Below are 26,287 nucleotides of genomic sequence, written 5' to 3'. Positions count from 1 at the left end.
TATGTGGGATGGTGGTGTCCTATAGTTTCCTGCGTGAGAGACTCAGAGATTTGGAAAGCCTGGTGGATGAAAACGGGGCCAACATCTTGGGTCTCAGTGCCATTTTTCAGAAGGACCTCTTGATTATTCCATCACTGTGTTGTGTTCGGACATTGAAGAATACGAAGGGAAACCCTTTTGACATCTGCCATTCAACTGCAGACCTTTCTTCTCTTGGAAACTCACCAAAGCCTGTGCCTCTTTCACAAGTTGGCCTGGTTCATGCACATATGCTTGATTTCTGCTTCCTCGATTTTTCAGCACATGACAGTTTGCACTGAACTGATGGGGTGGATCCTAACTCTATTCTGCATGTCTATTAAGTAGAGTTTTAAACCTTCCTCTAGACACTTAAGTTGGATGAGGTTCCTTGAGAAAGGTTGGCTCCATACTAATATGGAAATTTTATCTGTGTTATTTGATTTGTGACAACCCATTTATACCTGCAATTCACCCTGGACATCTAGGGATGAATGTATATGCGTGAACTGACCTTTTGCTAGGCAGGAGTTTGGCAGACAGAGCTAAGCTTCTGACAGGTGTCAGATTTCAGAGTTTTGTTCAGTGTTGTTTTGTTGGCTTTTTTACAAGAGTATTAAACTATAACCTACCCTGCATTCTAGGGTTGGGATGACCTAGGAAACCCAATATATGTAGCACATTGTCAGCAATTAAGCTATTTTCTTCACCTATTAATATTTTTAAGAACACATAATTTCTCTTGCTTGATTCTTCCTAAATCTCAAAAAGAAAAAAAGAAGGAGAAAAAATCCCTGCTCCCTTTTAGAGGGAAGATATAAATTTACACAGAATAAACTGCTTTTACCAGGACTATGATTAATAGATTAGAATTCATTGCAAGATCTAATCTTGAAACTTTGTTTGGCTTGAATTTCCATACAACAGTGTAATTCTAAGCATCTATATAGTACTCAAGTAAATTCCATTGAGGTTAATGAGACTTATTCCCTAAGAGTCGTATTTAATATTGTATCCTAAAATATCCCGATCTTTTCTTGGGCAGCCCTTCCACTCTGGTTTCTTTTCGTAGTGAGGATAAAGGGCACAATAACCCTGTATTGAGATAGGAATTCTCTAACATGTAATGCTCACGTTGATTACAAGACAGATATTTCTCTGAGAAGTTCTAAATTAGCTTCTATACAAATGTATGATGCTGCCTTATATGGAATCAGAGCATCACAGCCCATTCCTGAGGGGAAGGGCTGAGTTGGTGCCTAGAGGCGCTGCCGTCGTGCCGCCTCCAAAGAAGGATTCAGCCTCCCCCCCACTGAAGCCAAAATGCTGCCCTCACCCTCGAGCCCCATGGAACCGCTCTATAGGGTTCCATGCGGATACGCCACCTAAAAAGGTGGCATACATCAAGGTGAGGGCAAAGGGGGTGTTCCCTACCTGAAAGGCCTTAGGCAGCTGCCTAAAGGCAGCTCCTCCTCTGGACTACCCCGGGAACGCCTCCTGGGAAGACGGCGCGCAGAAGTGTGCTGTTAGGATGCTGCCGGGAGGCTGAGCCTGCTTCCCAGGGCTGCACTGTCACGGCAGCGCAAGGAGGGTGACATAAGAGGCCTGACGCTGGAGTCCATTCCAGTTGGAGCAAGGGGCACAGATGCTGGCACAGGCCCCTGCACTCCTCCTAAGGATTTTCAGCCTTCAAGGTCAGGAATGGGCCGGAAGTCCATCTAATTCAGTGTTGTTGGCTGTGACTGATCATAGAATTTGCAGCAGAAAAAGGTCTTTCCAAACACCTGCATCTAAGCTCCTTGCATCTGGGACCTTCTGCACTCAAAGCAGGTGCTCTGCCACCTTTCCTCTCCTTTCCCCCGCCTCCTCCTCTCTTTTGTCAGCTCCCCCACCATTAAACATTTGAACACAGCCCACTGGGGAGTCTTCCTATACAAGACCCACTGAAATGAATGGGAGGGAGCTGTGCCCTATTGCGGCATTCATTCATTTAATTCACAGGGAGAACTTTGGGGTGGATTGCACTCTTTGTTGGTTGGCTTGCTTTGGGGGGGAAATACCTGTCTGTCTTGGATGTTTTTAATCTTTTCCCCAATTCTGCCTTGAAAGCACCCATTGTATATTAAAACTGATAAATCCCATTGATTGGGGCATAATTGTTGCCCTTGACTTTGATGTCTGTTGTAACTTTCTTTGCTGATGTGTATTCAGGGTGATCAGGGAGTGCCTGGTGTTCCAGGGGATGTCGGATTCCAAGGTGACAAGGTAACTGTACCCTGATTTACTACCCTCTTTACCGTTCGCATAAATATTGATACTGAGCCACTGCCTGGCTTTCTCGGCAAAGATGCTTGTTCTCCAACCCTGCTTTCTTATATTTAATGCTTGATTATGTCTCAAGTTACAAAAAAAAACAACCCTCACCTTCACAATGGAAAACATGTTCCTGAAAATAAATCCCACTTGACAGCACAGCCCAAGGGGGTTTTCCATTTAAAGTGGGCAAGCAAAACACTCTGGGGTTCGGGTGTTAATACTTTTACCTTACATCCCACTAATTCACCCTCTCCTCTTGCACGCGGCACTGCCAACTTGAGTGTCCAACTTGCTGGCTGCAACACTGCCCTCACTCTATATGAAGTTCTCATTGTCTGTTTGTTTCCCCCTCAGGGTAGTCAAGGTTTGCCCGGGACGCCAGGAGCCCGCGGAAAGCCAGGCCCTCCTGTAAGTAACTGCCTCGTTTCTTCTGACCCTGCTGCAAAAGGTGGCCTGGTGAGGCACGCCAGCCAACATCTGTCTTTAGGGCCTCCTCGAGGTAGTCATCCTGTATCAGGGCTGTGCTCTTCCAACTTCAGCAATGAGATGCTGGTCCACACCCAAAATTAATTCCCTTTGTATAGCTAAGTTGCATATTCAGGATGAAAGTTAAGCTTCAGATCCTTTCTCCCTGACATGCTAATTTTGTATGTACTGATTTTGAGTGTGAGGAGTATTGAGTCCAGTGAGCCACCATCAACAGCAGGGGTGTCAAACATAAGGCCTTCAGGCCGGATCAGGTCCCTTGAGAGCTCTTATCTGGCCCACGAGCCAGCCGAGGCAGCCACCTCCCCCCACACCAAATCTGGGCTGGCGAGGCATAGCCCGGTCCGACCAAGTGACATTTATGTCATATCCGGCCCTCGTAACAATTGAGTTCGACACCCCAATCTACAGGTTGAAGAGGTTCATCCCAAACTGAGGCTGGCAACCTTGGTGAGAGAAAGACTTTCGACGGCACACTCATGTTTCCTTTTTGATTTGTTTGGTTCTTTGCAGGGGAAGGTTGGCGACAAAGGTCCAGTTGGAATTCCAGGACCACCTGGCCCTGAGGTATATTCTGGCCTTCATCAGTTCTTTCCTTAAAGCTTTCCTTTCGAAATCCATGCTTTCTTTTCAAAAAACCCTTCTACCCTAAGCTAAATGACAGGAAGTAGAGAGTAAGAATACATGGATAGTTGTCATACTGAAGGGAAGTGGGGTCTCACACACAAAAAATCACACAAAATCACACAAGGTTGGAAGAGACCACAAAGTCCATCAAGTCCAACCCCCTGCCATGGTTCCCTGTTTAGCATGTTAAGAAGGCTCTCCTTCATACATTTGTAATCCTTCCTTATAAGTGGTCTGAAGAGGTCTGTTACCTTCTGTTGAAATACTCTGAGACAACTCAGATGAATAAGTGTACAGAATTCGCTGCCAGTGATGGCCACTAGTGTTGGCTGTTAGTGGCTATTAGTCATGATCGCTATGAGGGGCATTTGTGCTTAGAAGTAGTATTCCTCTGAATACCAGTTTTTTTGTGGGGAGGGGATTCAGGAGTCTTTGGTCTCTTATAGACCTTCCAGAGATATCTGGAGGGTCTCTGTGGAAAACAAAATGCTGGTCTAGGTGGACCATTCAGATGATCCAGCAAAGCTCTTCTTAACTCAGCCCAGTTTGCACCAACCCGGTGCTTTTTTGCTAATATGTTTTGGTGAGCTGAAGCCTATTGTTGTCCATGGACATCTTAATGTAGAGCTGAACATTCCTCCTTTGTCTGACAACCCCTAGCCAGCTGACCTGCTACAAAAGCCCTGGCCAGAGTTTACTGGCATTGTGGCTCGCCTAGCCGGCTGGCCTGTTACTTTCTGTGACATTGCAGTTTGTGACATCAGAGGAGCTAAGCCAATGACAGCAAGATTAGATCAGAGGCCAGGCACCAGCTGAATGGAAATAGCTGATTAAGTTGCATAGTCTCTAGGGAGTTGCTTGGCCGAAGTAAGAGAGGACGAGCTGATGGGAGAAGGGCAGCGGTTATTGTTGGAAGACTGTGATGATGTAATGGCTCATTGTATGGGTTGGTCTTCAGCAAGCTCTTAATATGGTAGTGTCAAGGGCAGCATTTGGCAGATGCTAGAAATCTGTTAGAAGATCAACCCCCGAAAATAGCTGAATATTTAAATTACAGGACTTATCCATAGGGCTAAATGAACATCCTATAAACATATCAGAGACAGGAGGCAGCAAACGGATATGTTTAAAAGAAAAATTGTTTTGACTCAAGCGTCAACGGAATCTCTGCACATAATTCATAGGAGAAAAATTGTTTATCTTATGAATTATATGCAGAGAAATTGTTAATGCTTGAGTCAAAACAAGAACTTTAAAAAACTTGGTGTGAGGCTCTGGGATGAGTTTCAGTTTAGAGCGCAATCTTGAAGGGGGGGGGGTAGATCCACGGCGGCCAGGAGTGGCGGAGCCATGCCGCCTCCTCAGAGGCTTCCTGGCCACTGCGGAGCCTGAACAAGCATTTTAGAAAATAAAATAAAGAAAAAAGGTGGAAAACGCCCCAGTGAAAACAGCGAGGGTGTGCCACCCCAAAAGGTGGTGCAGCCCCGCTGCCACTCAAGGGGGCGTTTCCGGGGTGAAAAAGCTGTGGCCCTGGGAATACCCCTCCATGCTAGCACGGCTGCGCTGACAGCGGGGCCCAGACGCTGGCGAGTTTGCTTCCGCGCCAGGGTAGGTGTGCCGGCACAGGGTCACATCAGCTCCAAAGGAATGGGCTTTCAGGAATGGGCTGCCCCTGTAGTTTTTGGTAGCCACTGTCACATAGGACATGTTGGTTTCCCTTTCTTTTGTTATCTAGGGACATATACAATAGTTGCGCACTGTCTACTATTCCTTTATTGAATAGTCAGAAAAAAACCTCACGGAAATAATTACCATGCCTGCTATGTAAGAGTTAGAATGTTGGACTTGAGTGACCCAGGGTTGAACCCCCCCCCCTCTTCCATGAAAGCTTGCTGGGTGAACATAGGGCCAGTCACACACACTCAGTCTAACCTACCTCACAGGGTTGTTGTGCGGATAAAATGGAGGAGAGGGGAACGATGTAAGCCGCTTTGGGTCCCCACTAGGGAGAGAGGCGCAGCAAACATCAAATAAATAAATAAATAAATACGAGCGCTGTCTCTATTCCAGAGAGAGATTATTCACCCCAGTTAAACGGTGACTTTTGTGGTATGATTGCTGCCCCAGGGGTGGGTTTCTGTGGTGCACCAGTAAGGTTAGGTTTACATGGAGAGCATGTAGCACTTGCTTATCTCCCACAGCAATGGTCCCAAAGGTAACGGAGGGACTCTGGGTCGAGAAGAAGCCATTTAACCTGGGTTACCTCCATGATCATGGTGAACATCTGTTCTGCCAAGGAATGATTCCCCCTTCCAAAGAAGAGATTCAGTCACATGTCCTTAGGGCAGATGAAAACCTTATGAATATCTGAAACTGCCTTCTGCCCAGTCAGACCATTGCCCCCTCTCTCTGAGCATTGTCTAAGTGGCGGCCCCTCTCCAAGGCTTAAGGCACAGATTCCTCCCCAGCCCCTCTACAAGAGAACTGGTAGCTGGACATGTCTGGGATTTTCATAACATCAAAAACTGGGCTTTTCTGGGTTCAAAGTGACCTTTGGCTAGTAGGGTTAAACAGCCATCGCTAGAACTATCTACTCTCCTGAGACCCTTTGATAAACAGGAGGAGAAGGAGAAGGAGAAGAGTTGGTTTTTTATATACCGACTTTCTCTACAGCTTAAGAAAGAATCAAACAGGCTAACAATCTCCTTCCCCTCCCCACAACAGACACCTTGTGAGTTAGGTGGTGCTGAGAGAGTGTGACTAACCCAAGGTTATCCAGCTGGCGTCATGTGGAGGAGTGGGGAAACAAATCCAGTTCACCAGATCAGAGTCCACCGCACCAAACCACTGCTCTTAACCACTATACCATGCTGGGTCCCAACTAGGAACCCATAGCTTCTTGTGGTACAAATCCCACAGGAAAATCAGGTGTTGTGTTGAGAAGTGCTTTGTTTTATTTAAGGGACCCATTCCACCCCAGCCAGACACAGGGTGGCTTTTCTCTGATTCTCCACTGGTCTCTCTCTTCATGCTTTGGTGTATTCTCTTAATAGTAATGTATGAAGTGGGAATAAAACAGATGTATCTATAGTTGGAGAATGGCTTTCAGTATTTGTCTGGCATCTTCTTTTCCCCTCATCAGAGTTCTGGTATTTTGCTGGGTCTGGAACAGCTCTTTTTTGAGTTTAATCGCTTTGTAATCTTCCCCTCTTTGTTAACGTTGGACAGGACGATGGAGTTCTTTGTTTTCTTAGTTGAATTTATTTTCAGGCGGAAAAAGGGTTGGCACTTAATCGTAAGCGGCTCTGGCTAATGAGCATGTCGTCACCTTTCCTTTCTTCACGCCAAGCTCACTTCCCTTTTGTCACTCTTGCGGCGTCGTGATTTGTTACTCCGCACAAATAAGATTAGCTGCGGACTCCAAATTTGTGAAAGGTTGAATGGGCTTGCCTTAGCTGTTAGCAACAAGGAAACATTCTCTGACATAAGCACAAAAGAAAAATGAGGATTGGTGACCAAGAGGATGGCGAAGGGCCACGGCTTAGGGGTAGAGCACATGGTTTGGCTGACAAAAGGTCCCAGGTTCTTGGCACCTCATGTTGAAAATGATCATAGCTAGCAGTTTGAACCTCTGGAAGAGCAGCGTGAACATGAGAAGAGTTCTGCTATATTGGACCAGTGGTCCATCTAGCCCAGCAGCCTTTTTCAGGATCCTGGACACAGAGGATGAGGCTCTCCCCTGATGCTGTTTCATCCAATTTAAAGAGGCCCTTCCAAAGCTATTCATAGGTCTTTTATGCATGGCTGTTTCACTCGCCGTCACTCCTCCAGTGACTTCCGATAGTTATGCGTGCTGTTTCTGACCGTCAGATGTCCCCTCACTCTCTTCCTGCCTTTCCCCGCATTTTGCCCATGTTTTCAAATTCGAGATGAAAAAGGTCTCTGAAAACACGAGCCAAAACGTGGGGAAACGGAGGGGGGGAGAGCGAGGCGACCTCTGAAAGCCAGAAACAGCATCCATGATCAGCACAAAGACCTGAAGTTGACAGAGGGGTGACGGCGAATGAAACAGTCATGCATAAAAGACCATAATCTGCCTTGGGTTTCCATTATCCTAAATGGTTTGGTATCATTTGCAAACTTGACCATTACACTGCTCACAACCAAAATACATAATGTTACATAATACAAAATAAATAGCACAGGTGCCAGCGCTGATCCTGGCGGGACTCCACTGCTTCCTTCCTTCCATTATGAGAACTCTGCATTCATTCCTATGCTTTGGGGGGCCATGGTAGGGCAAGTGGTTTGCACATGGTGGGTCCTAGGCTCAGCAACTTACACCTACAGTTAAAATGAACTTTGGAGGCAGCTAAGAAAGTCCTTAGTCTGAAGCAATCACATGAACACATGAAGCTGCCTTATACTGAATCAGACCCTCGGTCCATCAAGGTCAGTATTGTTTACTCTGATAGATAGATAGATAGATAGATAGATAGATAGATAGATAGATAGATAGATAGATAGATAGATAGTTTATTTGCGGCCCTTGGCCAGATCAAACAAGATACATGGACTAAAATGGTCGTACCGACAAAGGTTTACAGTCCGAGTCTTAAGTCACTTAATAAATAAATAAATAATAAAATAAATAACATCCAAGTTACATCTGCCATTTGGACTAAGACTGTGGCAACAAATTTTCATTGCAGCCATACAAAATTTTGCTACCTGAGAGGTGATTGAGGGATTATCTCCTTGTAGGAGCTTTTCTATTTTTTCTCTTTCCCTGTCGGGTCCCATTCTCAGTATGAGAGGCTCAATAAACTTAGAACGGGGTATAGTGTAAAAGTTACAGTTCAGGAGAACATGTTCAGTGGTTTCTAAATCCCTGGATTTGCAGGGGCATAGTCTCTCTGCCCTGGGTATCTTCTTGAATTTCCCCTCTAACATAGCAGAGGGTAAGGCAGCGTACCTAGCCAAGGTAAAAGCCCTCCTAAATAACGGATATAGGCTGTCGGTGCAAGGATAAATTTGGAGTGTGGGGGGAGCCATAAATAGGGGCACTCTTGCTAGATCTACTTGTCGCTTGATATCTTTAACCCTTTGGTTTATAGTTGACTTAGCTTGATCCCACCCTAACTGAAGTAGTGCTAGGGGGTTTACTCTGACTGGCAGTGGCTCTCCAGGGTCTCAGGCAGAGGTCTTTCACATCACCTACTGCCTGGTCCTTTCAACAGGAGATGCCAGGGATTGAACCTGGGACCTTCTGCATGCCAAGCAGATGCTCTGCCTCTGAGCCCTCCCCATCCTGGTTAGACAAGATAAACAGGAAGCTGCAGTTGGAAGGGACCATAGCATTCCAGTTCTGTTTTACCTGCACTGGCTTCCAGTTTGCTTCTAGGCCCAATTGAAGGTGCTCCTACTGAACTTTAAAGCCCTGCAAATCTTGGGATTTGCATATTTTAAGGACTGCCTACTCCCATATGAACCTGCCCACCCATTACAGTCATCTTCAGGGTCCCTGCTTCAGGGAGGGGCCGTGGCTCAGTGGTAGAGCATTTGCTTGGCATGCAGAAGGACATAAGAAAAGCCATGCTGGATCAGACCAAGGTCCATCAAGTCCAACAGTCTGTTAACACAGTGGCCAACCAAGTGCTTCTAGGAAGCCCACAAACAAGACAACTGCAGCAGCACCATCCTGCCTCAGGTCCAGTCCCCGGCATCTCCAGTTAAAGGGACTAAGCAAGTAGGTGATGTGAAAGAACTCTACCTGAGACCCTGGAGAGCTGCTGCCAGTCTGAGTAGATAATACTGACTTTGATGGACCAAGGGTCTGATTCAGTATAAGGCAGCTTCATGTGTTCATGTGTATCCCCGTAATCTGAGACTACATCAGTGATAACACGAGAAAGGGCGGTCTCAGTTGTGGCACCAAAACTATGGAATTCCTACCCAGGGAGATTCGTCTGTTCCCTTCTATCATTGTCTTCCACCAGCGGGTGACGCCTTTTCTGTTTTGCTTGCCGTTCGTTCACTGACTCTCCTTCCTGTTTAAGTGTTTTGTTTAATGTTGCTTTTGTTTTAAGTGTATATATTTTTAAAGCCAGTTTTAATGCTTTTGGTTGTTGGCTGCCTTGGGGACCCTACCTTGCATGGAAAGGTGGCATGAAATGTTATAAATTAATAAGCAGTCTGGCAGTATAAAACAACTACGTATGTTAGGTGTCAGGATACTTAAGGATGTTCTCCTATTTAATAACGACAGTAATCTTTGTAATTTCGAAAAGTGCCTGCACAATCAGATGAGGCACTATGCAGTAATGAAATTAAAAAGACCACCACCACCCCATGGCCTTGCTAGGATTTTGGGAGTGTGCAGAGCAACTTGTGGCCCTTGCTCTGCAGCGAAGGACCTCATTGAATGTAAAAATCTAGCACACCAGGGAGAAAGATTTGAGCAGGTCTCTTTTCTACATCCTGGAACATTAATACATGTGACCTCCTGTCTGCAGTCTGAAGCAGTGTCCTCTGAAGTAGTGTCGGTTTGAAGTAGTGTCCTCTGCTGCCTCACTCCTTTGTGTGTGAAGCCAAGCTTGGAAGAGAAATACTATGGGCTAAACCCTGGTATTACCCTGCTACTTTTAAAAATCAGAACTGCTTTTGGATCTCTGCCAGAATTCCAGAACACACCAATAGGGTTAGTTGCGGCCCTTTCCAGACTATGGTTGCCAACTCCAAGTTTAGAAATACCTGGAGATTTTTGGGGTGGAGCCTGAGGAGGGCGGGTTTGGGGAGGAGAGGGGCGTCAATGCCATAGAGTCCACTTGCCAAAGCGGCCATTTTCTCCAGGTGAATTGATCTCTATCAGCTGGAATAGAATCATAGAGTTGGAAGGGACCACCAGGGTCATCTAGTGCAACCCCTGCACAATGCAGGAAATTCACAACTACCTCCCCCCACACCCCCAGTGACCCCTACTTCATGCCCAGAAGATGACCAAGATGCCAAGATCAGTTGTAATAGCAGATCTCCAGCTAGTCCCTGAGGTTGGCAACCCTACTCCATCCCCTTGTAACCAGGCTACCTGTGGGGCCTGGATCGTTGCTCCCTCCCCATCAAACCTGGCTGTTGTTTTCCTCACTTTCCCCCCACATCATGGCCGTCACTCCCTCCTCGCCATGGCTGCGCTGGAGGAAATGGAGTGTGACTTTCTCGCATTCCTCATTGGCGCCACCAGGACTAAAAGGAGCACAAAAGAATTACTGTTCTGCTCCTGCCAGAAAATGGGGTGGGGGGAATCACCCAAGAAGCCCCTGCAATGTTGCAAGGGCCTTTGCGCCGATTGGGATGGGTGCTTGGAGAAAGTAGCCAAGTGCGCTTCTCTTGTGCCCTGTCTCCACCAGAGTTGCCAGACGTTCACCCATTGGATTGGGAAATGGGAGATGGATGTAACATTTCTCTTTTGGGCTGGGCACTCTTCCAGGGAGTGGGCTTTGGTAGTACTCAACCATGCCACCCCCGGTGCTGGCCCCATACTGCTGGCTGATTCTTCAAAAGTCTGGCATTGTGAAGTTTCTGCTGCATGGCCTTGTCACTCAAGTGTCCTCCTTTCTGTCCAATGTTCTTTAGGGCTTCCCAGGCGACATTGGCCCACCAGGACAAAACGGACCTGAAGGCATTAAGGTGAGCAGTGCGGAGAAACCAGACGTTGCGTCGAGTGGGCCAGAGCCAATGAAAACACAGGAACCAAGAAAGGAGGCTTGGAGGGAGGCAGTCGAGAGGAGAGAAAAACCCCTGGAGATCCCTGTGGATACTTCTGGCCAAATTTCTGGTTTTAAGGATTTGTTTGTATTGAGATGCCTCCAAGCGCCGGAGTGGGGTTTTTTTTTCTGCATCAGAGTTGACGTTGGACAGCGTCCCATGGCAGCACGCGCTGGCAAGCGATCGTTTCTCCGTGCTTCAATGGGCCCTCAATAGCTTGTGCATTTCTCTTGTTTCTGAACTTCTTCTCATCTGTCGTAGGGGAAGCCTGGCGCACGGGGATTACCTGGCCCAAGGGGACAAGTTGGCCAAGAGGTGAGAAGTTAGCAGAAAATACTAAAGCTGCATCTTCCTGGGCTGCTTCAAGATGCCCGCCCTACGTGCCTTAGATTGAGTCTGTATGTAAGAACACAAGCAGAGCCCTGCTGGATCAAACCAATGTTTCATCTAGTCCAGGATCCTGCTTTCCACAGTGGCAAAAGAGATGCCTCCAGGGAAGCCTGTCCTGGCACTCAAAGGGCAAAACCTTCCTGTTTTCGCATGCCAGCAGCTGTTATTCAGAGGTAAAGCGCTATTGAACTTCGATTCACAGACAAGAGGTCTCTCGATGGTTATTAGCTGTGATGGCTAAAGAGAATAACCATTGAGAGACCTCTTGTCTGTGCATTTGTGTAGTCCCCTTTTAAAACTGTCTGAGCCAGTGGCCACTGCCATGTCTTTTTGCGGTGAATTTCATTTTGCATACTGTGAAGAAGTACTTTTTGTCTGTCCTGTATCCTACCACTCATCAATTTATTTGGGTGATCCTGAATTCTAGTTTTTTGAGAGGGGAAACACTCTTTCTATTCATTCCGAATTTATAAACCTCCTTCATCTTCCCTCCTTCTCATGCCTTTTTGCTAACCAAAAAACCCCAGACTCTTTAGCCTTTCCTGAAAAGGAAGGTGATCCAACTCATTGTTTTGATCCAGTGCCAATTGAAAATTTTAAAGTGGAAAATCTTTAATATTTTCTGTTGCAGTGTCTCTCTAGAATCTCAGACAAAGCTTTTCCAAGTTGTGCCAACTGAGTATTTTAAATTGGAAAATCTTCAACTCAGACAGGCCTCCACAGTATTTTGCAGAGTCAGGGGTTTATGTATTCTTTGTCTGTGGTCCTATTAAGAATGCATAGAATCTGATTTCTTGGTACAAGATATGATAATTAGGTATTTCAGCCTCTTTTTTCTTTTACTTTTTGGAGGAGGAGTAGTAGTTGGTTTTTATATGCCGACTTTCTCTACCACTTAAGGAAGACTCAAACTGGCTTACAGTCACCTTCCCTTCCCCTCTCCACAACAGACACCCTGTGAGGTAGGTGGGGCTGAGAGAGCTGTGACTAGCACAAGGTGGCTTCATGCGTAGGAGTGGGGAAACTAACCCGGTTCACCAGTTTAGCCTCCACTGCTCTTGTGGAGGAGTGGGGAATCAAACCCAGTTCTCCAGTTCAGAGTCCACCGCTCCAAACCATTGCTCTTAACCACTACACCACGCTGGCAAGTTTCTAGCCTTTATGGCCAGTTTGAGTCTTCCTTAAGTGGTAGAGAAAGTCTGTACTTGTCTATATCTAGTAGTCTCTGCAGCTCACTCTAACATCCAGGTTCTGTGTGCTCCTCAGGGTGATGAAGGGCCTGTAGGACCACCTGGAATTCCAGGGCTGGAGGTAAGATACGTGCGTGCGTGCACTGCAGCTTTTGGGGATGGTGCATTTGGGAATGCACAGTGATCCAAACTCCCCTCCTTCTTTTGGTTGCTGCTGACTCTGACGAGTGTCTTTAGTGCTCAGATTTAGTTCTGATAACTTCTCCTCTCGCCCCACTCCCAGCTCTTCAGATGTCACAACAAGCCAAATCAAAATTTTATCTCTGAAACAGTGAGAGACCTGTCTGATTCCCTTGTCTACAAGGTCTTGTCTAGAGATTTGTGAAGTTGTGAAATTCAACTGGCTGTCAGGAATGTGTTGCTGAGCTGACTTTAAAAAAAATCTGTCTTTTATTACTTTTAATAGAAAATGCCAACCAGCAAAAAGCTTGAAACAGCTGTTCAGGATTTTGGATCTGGATTATGGATCCTTTAGACATTTTAGGAACAGGCTTCCATCCATTCATGCCTCTATAACCCTACAAAAGAAAATGGAGTGGTTCTCCAATGTAGACTTGGGTTCTTGCAAGCTGGCATGCTGACTTCATATTTGGAAAGAGTTTCCATTTGATTTTCTATGTGTTAATTAACATCTTGACGTGGAACATCTGGAAGATGGCTGCTTCCATCAGCAGAAAACCAAAACGCATCTTGTCATTCTCTGGGATAGGATAGGGTTCGGTAGCAGAGCATGTGATGTGGGTGTAGAAGGCCCCAGTTAAAAGGACTGCAGGAAGCAGACCTTTCTCTGAGGACGGCTGTCAGTCAAAGTAAACCGTACTGAGCTAGGATGGATCAGTGGACTCGGTATAAGGCAGCTTCATATATTCACATTTTCCTTGTCACAGAAGTAAGTGCAAACTTATGAAGACTGTCAGTAATTCTGCTTTTTTAAGTTGTTATTGTCATTGTTTCCCCCCCAATAAATTTTTTTTTAAAAGATGTAAGTGCAAACATCAGCATATACAGCTAAATAAATATAAACATGCTGGAGAACATCCAGGCAATGGCTACCAATAATAATGATATTACTAATATCTCATAACATATGCTCAGACACATGAAAGTACCTTGTGAAATAACAAATGCAGGTCAATGGGGTGTGCCAAGTAAACCATGTACTCTAATATTCTATGTTACACATAGTTAAATGCATTCCAATGGCAATATGGACTAGGAAAACAATTAAACGTTGGTAATGTAAAAGTCATAGTCCATATAGTAGAGAAACAAGTTCAAAAGAAGGCAGCAACATCACTGGAGTCACATGAAGAGGTAGGTGTAATTCCAGTGTTAACGTAGAGAAAAGGGATTCACTCTGTCTCTTTTCTCCTGTTCTTAGACCAAGGTCTTGAACAATAAAACCTTAAAACTTAAATAAGACCCATCTCTAAAAACACCTCCCTTCATCTCTTCTCTGCCGCCTCCAAAAAACGAGCAACAAAATAAGTATGCTGAGGGTCGGAGTCCTCTAAGAGCATAGAGAAAAGGAATGGGATATCTAGATCATTCTGCCGTTCATGTACGAATTTCATCAGCCTTTCCTTTAACCAATGTTGCAATAGTAGGGAGACATGTAGCTACAATCTTCCCAACAGGTATACAATAGAGAATTGGACCAGTGTGTTTGTATTTATTTAGCCATTTGTGCTGATGTATTACCTTGGTTATACTCAGCATAGATCCTTTTTTATATTTGTTTCGCAATAGAAGTAAGTGCTATAGACTTTTGTGTGTGTCCATATCAGACATTGTATTGCTCAGATGAGTAGCCATGAAAAAGGTAAAAGTAGTCCTCTGTGCAAGCACCGGGTCATTCCTGACCCATGGGGTGACATCACATCCCGATGTTTACTAGGCAGATGTTTACGGGGTGGCTTGCCAGTGCCTTCCCCAGTCATCTACACGTTACCCCCAGCAAGCTGGGTGCTCGTTTCACCAACCTCAGAATGATGTAAGGCTGAGTCAACCTTGAGTCAACCTTGAAACTGACTTCCATCGGGATTGAACTCAGGTTGTGAGCAGAGCTTTTGACTGCAGTACTGCAGTTTACCACTCTGCGCCATGGGACTCGTGGGTAGCAATTAGTGGCAGGCAATTAGCTGACTGTAGAAAAGCGTAGACGTTTTCTGCACCCAGCTCATTGCCTTCAACTGATGGATCACACGTATTGTCTACATATGAGAGTGGACATTGGCAGGGGCCTCCTTAGGCTCATTTTGACCACCTCAGTTTTCCACTGACGCCACCATCTTGAATTGTCTTGCACAACCTGAGGCAGCTGCAGAGATTGACATCCTCTGTAATGATTTCTGTACATTTTTTCCCCCTTGGCCTTAATTTGGTCGGCCGCTTATTAGATTTTCTTCCTTTGTGTTTGTGACTTTTTCAGGGTCCACTTGGCAGGAAGGGCTTTCCAGGAAAACCGGGTCCTGATGGCTTAAAGGTAAAAAGAAGAGGTCAGGTTTAACCTGAAAGACAAGCTTGGGGGGGGGGGGAGAAATGGGATGTTAAAATTCTGTCGCTTCGGTTAACATGCCATGGGATCTGAAGCCGTTGCTTCCACCAACAATTTTTGCTCTCCTTTCTGCTTTTTTGCTCTGGAAATTCCGTCTCAGTGCGGTTTCTGTGGTAGAAAGAATGATGGCACATATTTTTTGAAACCACAGAGTTTTATTATTAACCAGCATGATCCTCTTTTGAAATCTCCACTCCCCCCTTTTTTCCATGAACCTCTCTCTGAGTTTCTGTCCCAAAACAGCAACAGCCACCCATCTCTCCCTGCTGTCTAATTGGATGCAGAATAGTTCCAGGGCATGTTTCCCTCCCTCCCCATTCTTCCCAGAGATAAAAATGCAATTCTTAAAATCCACAAAGGACAAGTCAGTCCTAACAGACCATCTGTAATCATGCTATGCAGCATCTGAGAGAACACAGCTGTTGTTGCTCCAAGACCCCCCTCCACCAGACATCCTGTGTTAATGCTGTGCTAATTGGATGCTCTGCTTAGCCCCCATCTCCCATGTCCTTTGCCCCTCATGCTTGCTTGCTTGCAGCTAGCTTGCATTTCTTCTGCTCTTCAACAGGTCAGGCAGTAATGCGTAGAGTGCTAGGAGCTGTACAAAGTATAAAAGTGATGTTTCTTCTGCCCCAGAAGGCCAATAATTTACTAAGGCTTATAGCTGTCAGACCATGGTGTCGGAAATAGCAAACCATGGCTTGCAGCTGGCCAGCGAAGCAGAATCGGGAACCGTGGTTTGAAGCAATTTGCTATTGCTTGGAGATGGTTACTGAATTAACCAAATTATGTTTTGGCTGGCAAACGACAATCAGGAATCACATTAATTGGAAAAAACATGGATTATATAAACTATGGTTTGATAGGATGTCTGAATTGACAACCATAATTTTATCCCTTGTTCTGCCTCTGGAGGCCACTGCAAACAGAAAAAGAAAAGCCGGCATGCATCTCTAAACCAGGATTAGCTTGTAAATTTTAAACTGACTGCTTTATTTAGGTTATAATCCATTCAAAGCATTATTTTCCATGATGGATTTGGTTGAGCTGTTACCAATGTATATATTGTATGTCTTGTGATAAGCACTATAATATTTGAAGAGGAGATCTTGAACCCATGGCGCTATATGTGGCATTCACGAGTGGCTGCAGCTCCCTAGAAAATATCCACCAGAGGTTTGCAAATGCACATACCATGTGGACATACAGTAAACATGGAGGAAATTGATCTGCTTTGTGAAGTGGCCCCAGGGTGACACTGGTTGTGTAGAAAAGCGGATCCCTTTGCAAACAATATCCCCAGGAAGAGCTCCTCTGCCATTGAAGCAAAACGACTTACTGGAACTTACTGTTTAGGGAAGAGGATGAGGTTAACCCTTTAATTGACATATATGAAATGTCATTGACCCATTATCCTTTCATAAAGGTAAAGGTAGTCCCCTGTGCATTACTGACCTATGGGGTGACGTCACATCCTGACATACTAGGCAGACTGTGTTTATTGGGTGGTTTGCCATTGCCTTCCTCAGTCATCTACACTTTACCCCTAGCAAGGGTACTCATTTTACCAACCTCGGAAGGATGGAAGGCTGAGTCAACCATGAGTTGGCTACCTGAAACCTATTTCCATCAGGATCAAACTCAGGTCATGAGCAGAGCTTGAACTGCAGTACTGCAGCTTATCACTCTGCGCTACTGGGCTCCTTTCATAGAGAGTATTCAAACCTTGGGAATAAGGAATTTAGCTTTGAACTTGATCGGACCAGTCCTGTGATGCCATGGACAAGTCATGTGTGAAACAGGAATAATCCAGACTTAAACATAAGAACATAAGAAAACCCATGTTGGATCAGACCAAGACCCATTAAGTCCAGCCATCTGTTCACACAGTGGCCAACCAGGTGCCTCTGGAAGCCCACAAACAAGACAACTGCAGCGGCATTATCCTGCCTGTGTTCCACAGCACCTAGTATAATAGGCATGCTCCTCTGATTCTAGAGAGAAAAGGTATGCATCATGACTAGTATACATTTTACTGGTAGCCATGAATATCCCTCTCCTCCATGAACATGACCACTTCCCTCTTCCTTCACACGTTTATTTTGAGTGCAGAAACAAAGTGGTACAATCCTGAGGAATCTGCTGTATAAATGGCAAAGTTGTAGAATACTGAGGAATCTGCTGTATAAATAGCTAACACTAGTCAGGAACTTGTAGAGGATCGCTGGACGGGGAGCAATTTGCAAATCGACCCTCCAAAATTTTCCCTTTCAGGATGGTGTAAGCTCCTGGGATCATATTCAGTCTGCACCAAAGCATTATTTGCATTTTGTTTTGTTTTGAATAATCTACAAAGTCATATTTTCTCTTGTGCCTGAGCCTCTTGTCTGTGGGTGGTCTGGTTTTGCTGATTTCATGATCAGATTAGGAGGCACTCTCTTTACTAATGGACATAGTGATGTTCTGTTATAATTCTCCATCTCCATTCAGGGTGAACCAGGGAATCCAGGCCGGCCAGGAAAAGTTGGTGAGCAGGTAAATAACTTTGGTTTCATTTGGTCAGTTCTATGTCTCTTCTTAGTCTGGTTATTTTCCAGCAGTGGGCTGTGTTTTGTGCCAAAAATTGCTTTATGTGTCCCTAGTTGTCAATGGATTTTAAAATACTGTCGTTATTTTACTTATTATTCTAATGTATTTGATTGAAAAAGTCAACTTCCTGCCTTTCTTTCTTGGCTAGCAAAGCACTGATCAATAAAGCCAAAGCCCAATAAAACAGCATTGTCTAAACTACTCATCCTTCAAATCACAATAAATGACAATTTGCAACAACCTAGTAAAAACATCTTAGTGCTCAAACCCTGGCCGCTTTAGCACTCAAACTGAAACCACCACCTGCTATATTCCATTTGAAGCCATGTCTCTTGCGTTGTTTTAGACTATCAAGAACCGCCCTGGAGATCACTGGTAAAAAAGTGAATACATCTTTAAAGATTTTTTAAAAAGATTATGTCCCTTTTGGGTTTACCCCCAGAAGTGCTGCATTGCCACGGCCGGTGTAGCACTCAAACTGAAACACTGGAGGCAATGGGGGATCCCCCCCTTTTTTTCTTTTTTTAACTTTTTTTTTTTTGCCTCTGCGGCGGCCAGAAAACCTCTGAGGAGGTGGCGTAGTTGCGCCATTCTCGGCCGCTGCGGATCTGGCCCCCCTTCAGGATTGGGCTGCCCGTATCAATGGTATTTGACTTGGCAGAGATTTTACTTGGGAGGGGTTGTGGCTCAGTGGTAGAGCATCTGCTTGGCATGCAGAAGGTCCCAGGTTCAATCACTGGCATCTCCAGTTAAAGGGGTTAGGCAAGTAGGTGATGGGAAAGACCTCAGCCTGAGTCCCTGGAGAGCTGCTGCCTGTCTGAGTAGACAATACTGACTTTGATGGACCAGGGGTCTGATTCAGTATAAGGCAGCTTCACGTGTTCATGTGTTCAAATATGATGCTAAATACACATATTCATATATGTTGAAAAAGTTGGATGAGATGTGTAGTGTCTGAATACATGTGGTGAAACTGCGAGGAGGCTAGATTCTAGTCCAATAGCACCTTTGGGACCAACAAGATTATCGGAGTATGAACTTATGAGAGTCAAAGCTCCCTTCTTCAGATACAAGTGGGAATGGAGATCTCTGAGCCCTTATATCCCAGTCAGAAGATGGGAGAGGTGCTGCAGAGAATGGAGTCAGAGTGCAAAGGTAGAATGCAAAATGTGATCAGCTTGATTAGAGCAGGGCGGAAATGCTTTGGGGCAGAAAATTAACATCTGTAGTGTGATAAGAATCCTTTGTCCCTATTCATCTGGGCAGAGGGTCCGTTCTTCTGAATTTGTGAATGAACTCTAAATTCGGCAGACTCGGATTGTAATCTACCCTTGAAATATCTGTTTGAGGACTGCCACTCTTGGGTCAGTAATGGAATGTCCTGGAAGATTAAAATGTTCTCCCAGTGGGTTTTGATTGTTGTGTTTATTTTAATGTCAGATCTACATCAGTTTATTCTTTTGTGTAGGGACTGACCTGTTTGTCCAATGTATAGAGTGGAAGGGCATTACTGACACTTTATATTGGAAGATGAGAGGCATAATCTTATTTAATGAAAGGCATAATCTAATCACGTTGTTCATGCCATAAGTGTGTGTGCGTGTGTGTGTGTAAAGGGCCGTCAAGTCGCAGCCAACTTACGGCGACCCCTTTTGGGGTTTTCATGGCAAGAGACTAACAGAGGTGGTTTGCCAGTGCCTTCCTCTGCACAGAACCCTGGTATTCCTTGGTGGTCTCCCATCCAAATACTAACCAGGGCTGACCCTGCTTAGCTTCTGAGATCTGACGAGATCAGGCTAGCCTGGGCCATCCAGGTCAGGGCCATAACATAAGGCAGGGAGCAAATTCAGTTTGGTATAGTTATTTTTTATTTTAAATGGCAAACTGTCAGCTGGAAAGTAGGCTTTTAATGCTGAATATACTGATTGCAGCAAAGTTTGCCTGGGCTTGGCTTTGGAAGAAGGTTGCTTCTCCTTCTCAGTCAAAGTGGTTACTAAAAATTCTGGATTGATAGCAATGCATTTAATGGAGACCTTCACAGAGGGCTTCTCAGTGGCTTCCCCTAAACTCTGGAATTCCTTCATCCAGGATGTTTTGTGGGGCTGGGGCTCTAGCTCAGTGGTAGAGCATCTGCTTTGTATGCAAAAAGTCCCACACTCAAGCACCAGGATCTCCAGTGAAAAGGATCAGGTAGCAGGTGATGTGAAGGACCTGTATCGGAGACCCTGGCTTGCTGCTCTCCACCACAGCAGACAATACTGAACTCGATAGGCCAGAGGTCTGATTCAGTATAAGGCGGCTTTCATGTGTTCATGTGACTTGCATTTAGCCCCCTCTTTACAGTCTTTTGACGTCAAGTTATTATTATTATTTTTAAAGTGTGGATAGTGGTGAATACGCCTGAGTCTAGATGAAAATGGGCTACAGCCTTCTTGTCAGATGAAGCTGGCAAAGTTTGCTCCCCTGCGTTAAGAAATCCCAGCAGTGGTGTTGCACTGAACATAGGATAGGCCATAGTTGAATGGCAGAACATCTGCTTTGCATGTTGGAGGTTCCAGATTCAGCCCTTTAATGTCCAGTTAAAGGATCTTGGGTAGTACATGTTGGGGAAGACCCTGGATGGACTCACTCATGAAAGCACTGAGCTAAGGCCACTTCATATGTCCATAACAAAATGGCCAGATATATGAACATCTGGATCAGAGGGGATTCATTTTAGTGGACATAGGTTCTGTGACATCAGATGATCCTGGCACCTCCTTTTAAAAGTATAGAGGATAGCACAAGCTGGTGTCATATGTTTATAAACTCTCTTTGAATTTCCCTCCTTGAACTAAAAGCCTGCATCAAGCCTCGTGCAATGACATGTCCCCATGATCCACTATGGGAAATGTCAAAAAATGAATAAATCAAACTCAGTAAGTGTGATTTTTAAAAATCTCTTTGAAATAAAGGACCTTTCAGATTCAGTCATGGTGCAGCTCTTATTCCCCCCCAGGAAATCAAATGCCCATGTGCAAAGCTCCCATGATAATTGCCTTATGGGAGTCATTGGGACAAACTCTACTGGACTGTAATATTGGACAATTCTGTGGTGGAGAAATGCAGAGGGCAGGAGGAAGGCATTCTTCCCTGTTGGCCTGAGGTGGAACCACAGACAGAACATGAAACAAGCACACGTCCTCTTCATGCTCGCTTGCAACTGTTAAATCCCTCGAGCATTTTTCAGCTTTGAAGCCTGGGAAACATTTTCCTTATTCCCACATGACCACATGGAGCAAATTGAGGTGTTTATGGCAAGACGGACTGAGACCGACTCAGCTTTTGGCCGAGGGCTCTATATTCTGTCCAGGGAGGTTACTGTGTGCTTGGTGATGGAGTTCTGTCTGGTTAGTTTTTGCTTTAAATCTGCTTTTCTTCTTCTTCTGTAGTTCTGTAGTCTCTTCTTCTTATACTACATCCCTCTCTGGAGATTGTTTCTCTCATGCCAGCCAAAGACATCCAAAGTACAGTTGAGCGAGGGTTTCCTTGTCAGCCTGAGAATTGTGCTTGGCTTCGATTGCAAGATCTTTTTTTTTTTTGTACTCATGCCTATTTTTTCTGCTATGACAGGAACAGTATTTCTAATCACATCAGTCATTTGCTAAGAACTGGAGACCAGTCTCATATCTTTACGGTTTAAATCAGAGGTCCTCCAGCAGAGGTAGGGTTGCCAGGTCTTGGTTGGGTTGCCAACTCCAGGTTAGGAAACTCTGCAGATTTGGGGATGGAGCCTAGGCAGGACAGGGACCTCAGTAGGGTACAATGCCATAAGGACCACCCTCCAAAGCATCCATTTTCTAAGGGAGAACTGATTCTGTAATCTGGAGATGAACTGTAATTCTGCGGGATCCCCAGGTCCCACCTGGAGGCTGGCACGCTTCAGCAGAGCCTTTGCTTTGCATGCAGAAGTCTCAGTCCCTGATCTCCAGCTAAAAGGAGCTGAGGAAGCAGGTTTTTCTTTCCATGATACCCCGGAGAATTACTGCCTGTCTAAGAAAACACTGCTGAGCTACTGTACTTTCTCAAAAGAAAGATGACCCTGAATTTAAGATGGTCTCTGTTAAAAAATGTATTCACAAAAAGGTATTACGTGCTTGTAATTTGTATGTGGATGTAAGATGACTCCCCCTTCTTTTTCTTGATGGTACTTGGGGGGGGGGGGAAACCTAGTCTTCCTTTCAGGTCTTCCTTTTTTGTTTTTTGGCATTCCCTCCGTCATACCTCCTTCCTGACCAATGTTTTAATTGGTGCTTTTATGCCTTTGAATGTTTCTATTTTTAATTTGTTTTAATTATGTGTGTTTGGGGGTGAGTTTAATGGTTTTTAAAGTGGATTTTATCATGTCTGTTTTGCAATGTTGGCCACCTTGGTGGACCTTATGGGAGCAGAAAGGTGTGATATAAATTTTGTTAATAAATAAATGCGGTAGTTGCTCCAGTGGTTTGAGTCAGTATAAGTTAGCTTCATATGTCAAAGGAGATGCTGTAGTTAGGTGGGGCCAGGAAGTCTCCCTGAGATACAACGGGAGAAAACGGCTCCTTTGAAGGGTGGACTTTATGGCATCCAACCCCCCACTCCCCAGACTCCAACCCCAAATCTCCAGGAATTTCCCAACCCAGAGTTTGTAAACCTAGGTGTAGTTCAGTGGTAGAGCTCATTCTCGAAATGCAGATGATCCCTGGGTGAATGAGTGGCATGGCCAATCAAAGATTCTTAGCAGCTGTTGGGAATGACCTCCATGTTGCCTGAATTCCTGGAGAGCTGCTGCCAGTGTAATATTTCTGGGCGCACAGAAAAAGGAACAGGAATTGTTTGAACAAGGAATGGTTTGAAACCACTTTAACATGAAGAACTTTAACATGAAGAACAACTAATACATCTTGTAAAGTCCTTTAAGTCCTGTTGTAGAACAACCAAAGGTCATGTGATCTTAGGCCAAGGTCACAAATGACCAATTCCTTCACATTGTAAAATGTGAGATAATGTCTCTAAATTGTAAATTCTATCAGAACAGTACTCTGCCCAATGGTCTGATTTGGTATAAGGCCGTTTCATATGTTCCAGTGTACATTTGGGTACGAGAAGACATTGGCCTTTTATGCAGGAACTTTTCCCCATGGTTACCCCTGCTGACTGCTTCGGGGCTTCCTTTTGATTATGCATACCCTTTCCGCCCATCAGAAGTCGCCTCGCTCTTCCCGTGTGTTTTGCCCACGTGCTCCAGATTCTGGCTAAAACCACCTGGAAAACACAGGCAAAACGTGCAGGGAGAGCGAGGCAACCTCTGATGGCCAGAAAAGGCATGCATAATCAAAAGGAAGCCCCGATTGCTGGGGGTGACCACAAGGAAACATCCCTGCATAAAAGGCCAATATTAGGGGAGGTGCAGTCCCATCATCAATAGACGTTAACCCTCGAGTTGTAGTTGTGCTAAAAATAAGAACAGGTAGACAACACGCTATTTGAACTTTTGGGGAAAGATGAAATACCATTTGTCACTGTTGATCTTCAGATCCACTCCAGGCATTCCCTGAGTAAGAAATGTAAGAAAAGAAAACACAGCTGGTCTCCGCTGACTGCCACCAGTCCGAGGCTATGAAAGCCAAGCACTATTATTTTTTAGTCAATTAGTTTCTGTCTAGAAATATCACACTGGAAAATTTCTATTTCCTTACCAATTATGTCATTAGAAGAAGAATGTTGCACTGTTTTGCAATCAAAATGTGTTTCCTTTCTCTTTTCCTTGCAACTGCAGCTTTGTTGGTGAGAACTATGGTTGTCTGGCTCATTTTGCTGGGAGTTTTTGGAGATGGGCAATCTCCGGGTCCAAGGAAAACACGTTCCTGGGAATCAGTGATCATTGCAGGATTAACAATGTGGCTTTTAAGTGCTGATTCAAAGGAGCAGTTAACATGATAGTCTTATGTGGTGGCTCCACCACACGTGGTTAGGGGCATCTGTCTACCCTTGAACGCTTCCTGATGTCCACCCAGTGTCTCCCACACACACCCTACTGAAATATTTCCTTTTCATGTTGACGTCTGGATGAGGAATGCCACTCACGTGGGGAGGTGCAGTTCTGCTTTCTGGTAACATGTGGGGACTGGGCCAACTGGAGGGACAACCAGGAGGGCTGGGGTTGCCAGCTCCAGGTTGGGAAATACCTAGAGATTTGGAGGGCAGAGTCTGAGGAAGGCTGGGTTGGGGGAGGGGAGGGACTTCAATGCCCTAGAGTCCAATGGCCAAAGCGGCCATTTTCTCCAGGGGAACTGATTTATGTCGCCTGGAAATCAGTTGTAATAGTGGGAGATCAGCCACTACCTGGAGGTTGGCAACCCTAAGAAGGGCCCTTTGTAGGGTTGCCAACATCCAGGTACTAGCTGGAGATCTCCCAGTATTACAACTGATCTCCAGCCTATAGAGATCAGTTCACCTGGAGAAAATGGCCACTTTGGCAATTGGACTGAATGGCATTGAAGTCCCTCTCCAAACCCCTCTCTCCTCAGGCTCCACCCCAAAAACCTCCCGCCGGTGGTGAAGAGGGACCTGGCAACCCTAGTCCTTTGGCCTGAGCCTCAAGCTTGACGGGAGCCTCAAATTTAAAAACTTGTAAATTTGTTGGCATTTGGTAAGTTTTATCACTTCTCTTGATGTGCAACATATTTTTATTATGGCTAGGTACCTCAAAAGCTGGAAGCGGCATTGAGCCTTTCTGGTCTTATGAGAGGACCTGCTTAGGGAGAGTAATTATGCAGGCATAGACAGCAAAATTCCCCTTTGCACAGTTAGTTTCCAGTTTTCCATCGGAACCTATGAAGTTGCCTTAAACCAAGTCAGACCGTTGGTCCACCAAGCTCATTATTTAGTTTACTCTGCCTGGCAGCAGCAAGGCTGAACTACAGCCTGGAGAAAAGTATCCTTTCCCTTTAAGAGAGTTCTAAAGAGAGTCTCAGCTATTTACCAGATGATATAATTTCGCTCCATGTCATGAAAAGCTTCACCTGCCCATTTCCACACATGAAGCCTCTGCTATAAAGGGACAAAGCCCTGACCCGGATAGCCCAGGCTAGCCTGATCTTGTCAGATCTCAGAAGCTAAGCAGGGTCGACCCTGGCAAGTATTTGGATGGGAGACCTTCAAGGAATGCCAAAGGTGTGATGTGGAGGCAGGCAATGGACAACCACCCGTAAGTCAGATGTGACTTGATGACCGAAAAGAGGGGGCAGGACATTTTCAGTGCAATCCTAAGGGGGAGGTTGAAAGGGCTTTGGAGGCTGCGTGGCCTTGGCGCTGGCGTAAATGCCACTTGCACCATCCAAATGGGCATTTACACCAGCACCGGGCCACTTACGCCGGCACCAGGGAACAGCGCAGCAGTGTCATGCATGGGCGTCAGCACAGCTGCTGCGGAAGCATACCTCCAGTGTAGGGGCTCTCGCCAGTGCCAAAGGTGGTGTTCCCAGGGGCAGGGCTGACATAGCTCCTAAGCCCTTTCGCCCCAGGAACTCCCCCTTTGGGTGGCATGAACGGTATTGGGGTATTTTCCTGGTCGGGTTGCTGGCCGCAGCACAGCAAACCACAGGAGGCGGCTGGCTGTGCTGTGACTGCACCGTCCCTGGCCAAGGCGCAGCTACCCTCTCCCCCAGGGTTGCATTGCCTGTCTGTACGTTGTTGGCAACCCTAGCAGCAGCTTTGCAGGATCTTAAGTGGGAAAAGGTCTTTTCCCAGCATGTGAGGCCCTTTAAGTGGAGATGCCTGGGACTAGACCTGGGATTTCTGTCATGCAAGCCACCTGCTCTGCCACTGAGCCATAGTTAAGAACATAAGAAAAGCCCTGCTGGATCAGACCAAGGCCCATCAAGTCCAGCAGTCTGCTCACACAGTGGCCAACCAGGTGCCTTCCTCAGAAAAATAAGTTTATGCTGGGCTGTATATATTCTACATTCCTACAGCAGTATGCAATTCATCGCTGGGCACAGAATTCTGCATTCTGAGAATTTTTCATCTTTAATTTTGCTCATCTTTAATTCTTCGTCTTTAATTTAGCAGATTCTTCATGTACTTTTGGAAATTCTTCTTTTATTGGGGAAACAATCTTGTAAAGTATGTGAATATCTCAGAAGTATTGTTTGAGTGAAGTAGAGGCAGGCTCAGTGCCATTTTAGTTGGCAAGGTGGTAGGGTTTTAGTATCCTGTTGTGTCTGGCACAATAAAATAAGCATATATCCGTGATTTGCGTAGAGTTGGA

The 26,287-nt window shown here is 45.4% G+C and overlaps 1 protein-coding gene across 1 annotated transcript in view; it reads left to right on the top strand.

Moving 5' to 3' along the window:
• COL27A1 (collagen type XXVII alpha 1 chain) overlaps positions 1 to 26,287 on the top strand; it is a 349,655-nt gene that overhangs the window by 166,884 nt on the left and 156,484 nt on the right. Inside the window, exons 17-24 of the mRNA XM_056860156.1 lie at positions 2,230 to 2,283; positions 2,689 to 2,742; positions 3,334 to 3,387; positions 11,080 to 11,133; positions 11,473 to 11,526; positions 12,868 to 12,912; positions 15,283 to 15,336; positions 17,899 to 17,943. Coding sequence (XP_056716134.1) covers positions 2,230 to 2,283; positions 2,689 to 2,742; positions 3,334 to 3,387; positions 11,080 to 11,133; positions 11,473 to 11,526; positions 12,868 to 12,912; positions 15,283 to 15,336; positions 17,899 to 17,943 — 414 coding nt within the window. The remainder of the gene's footprint in view (positions 1 to 2,229; positions 2,284 to 2,688; positions 2,743 to 3,333; positions 3,388 to 11,079; positions 11,134 to 11,472; positions 11,527 to 12,867; positions 12,913 to 15,282; positions 15,337 to 17,898; positions 17,944 to 26,287) is intronic.

This window comes from Euleptes europaea, chromosome 14, assembly GCF_029931775.1.
Source record: "Euleptes europaea isolate rEulEur1 chromosome 14, rEulEur1.hap1, whole genome shotgun sequence".
In the NCBI taxonomy this organism is placed as follows: domain Eukaryota; kingdom Metazoa; phylum Chordata; class Lepidosauria; order Squamata; family Sphaerodactylidae; genus Euleptes; species Euleptes europaea.
This window is presented reverse-complemented; position numbering and strand designations above follow the sequence as displayed.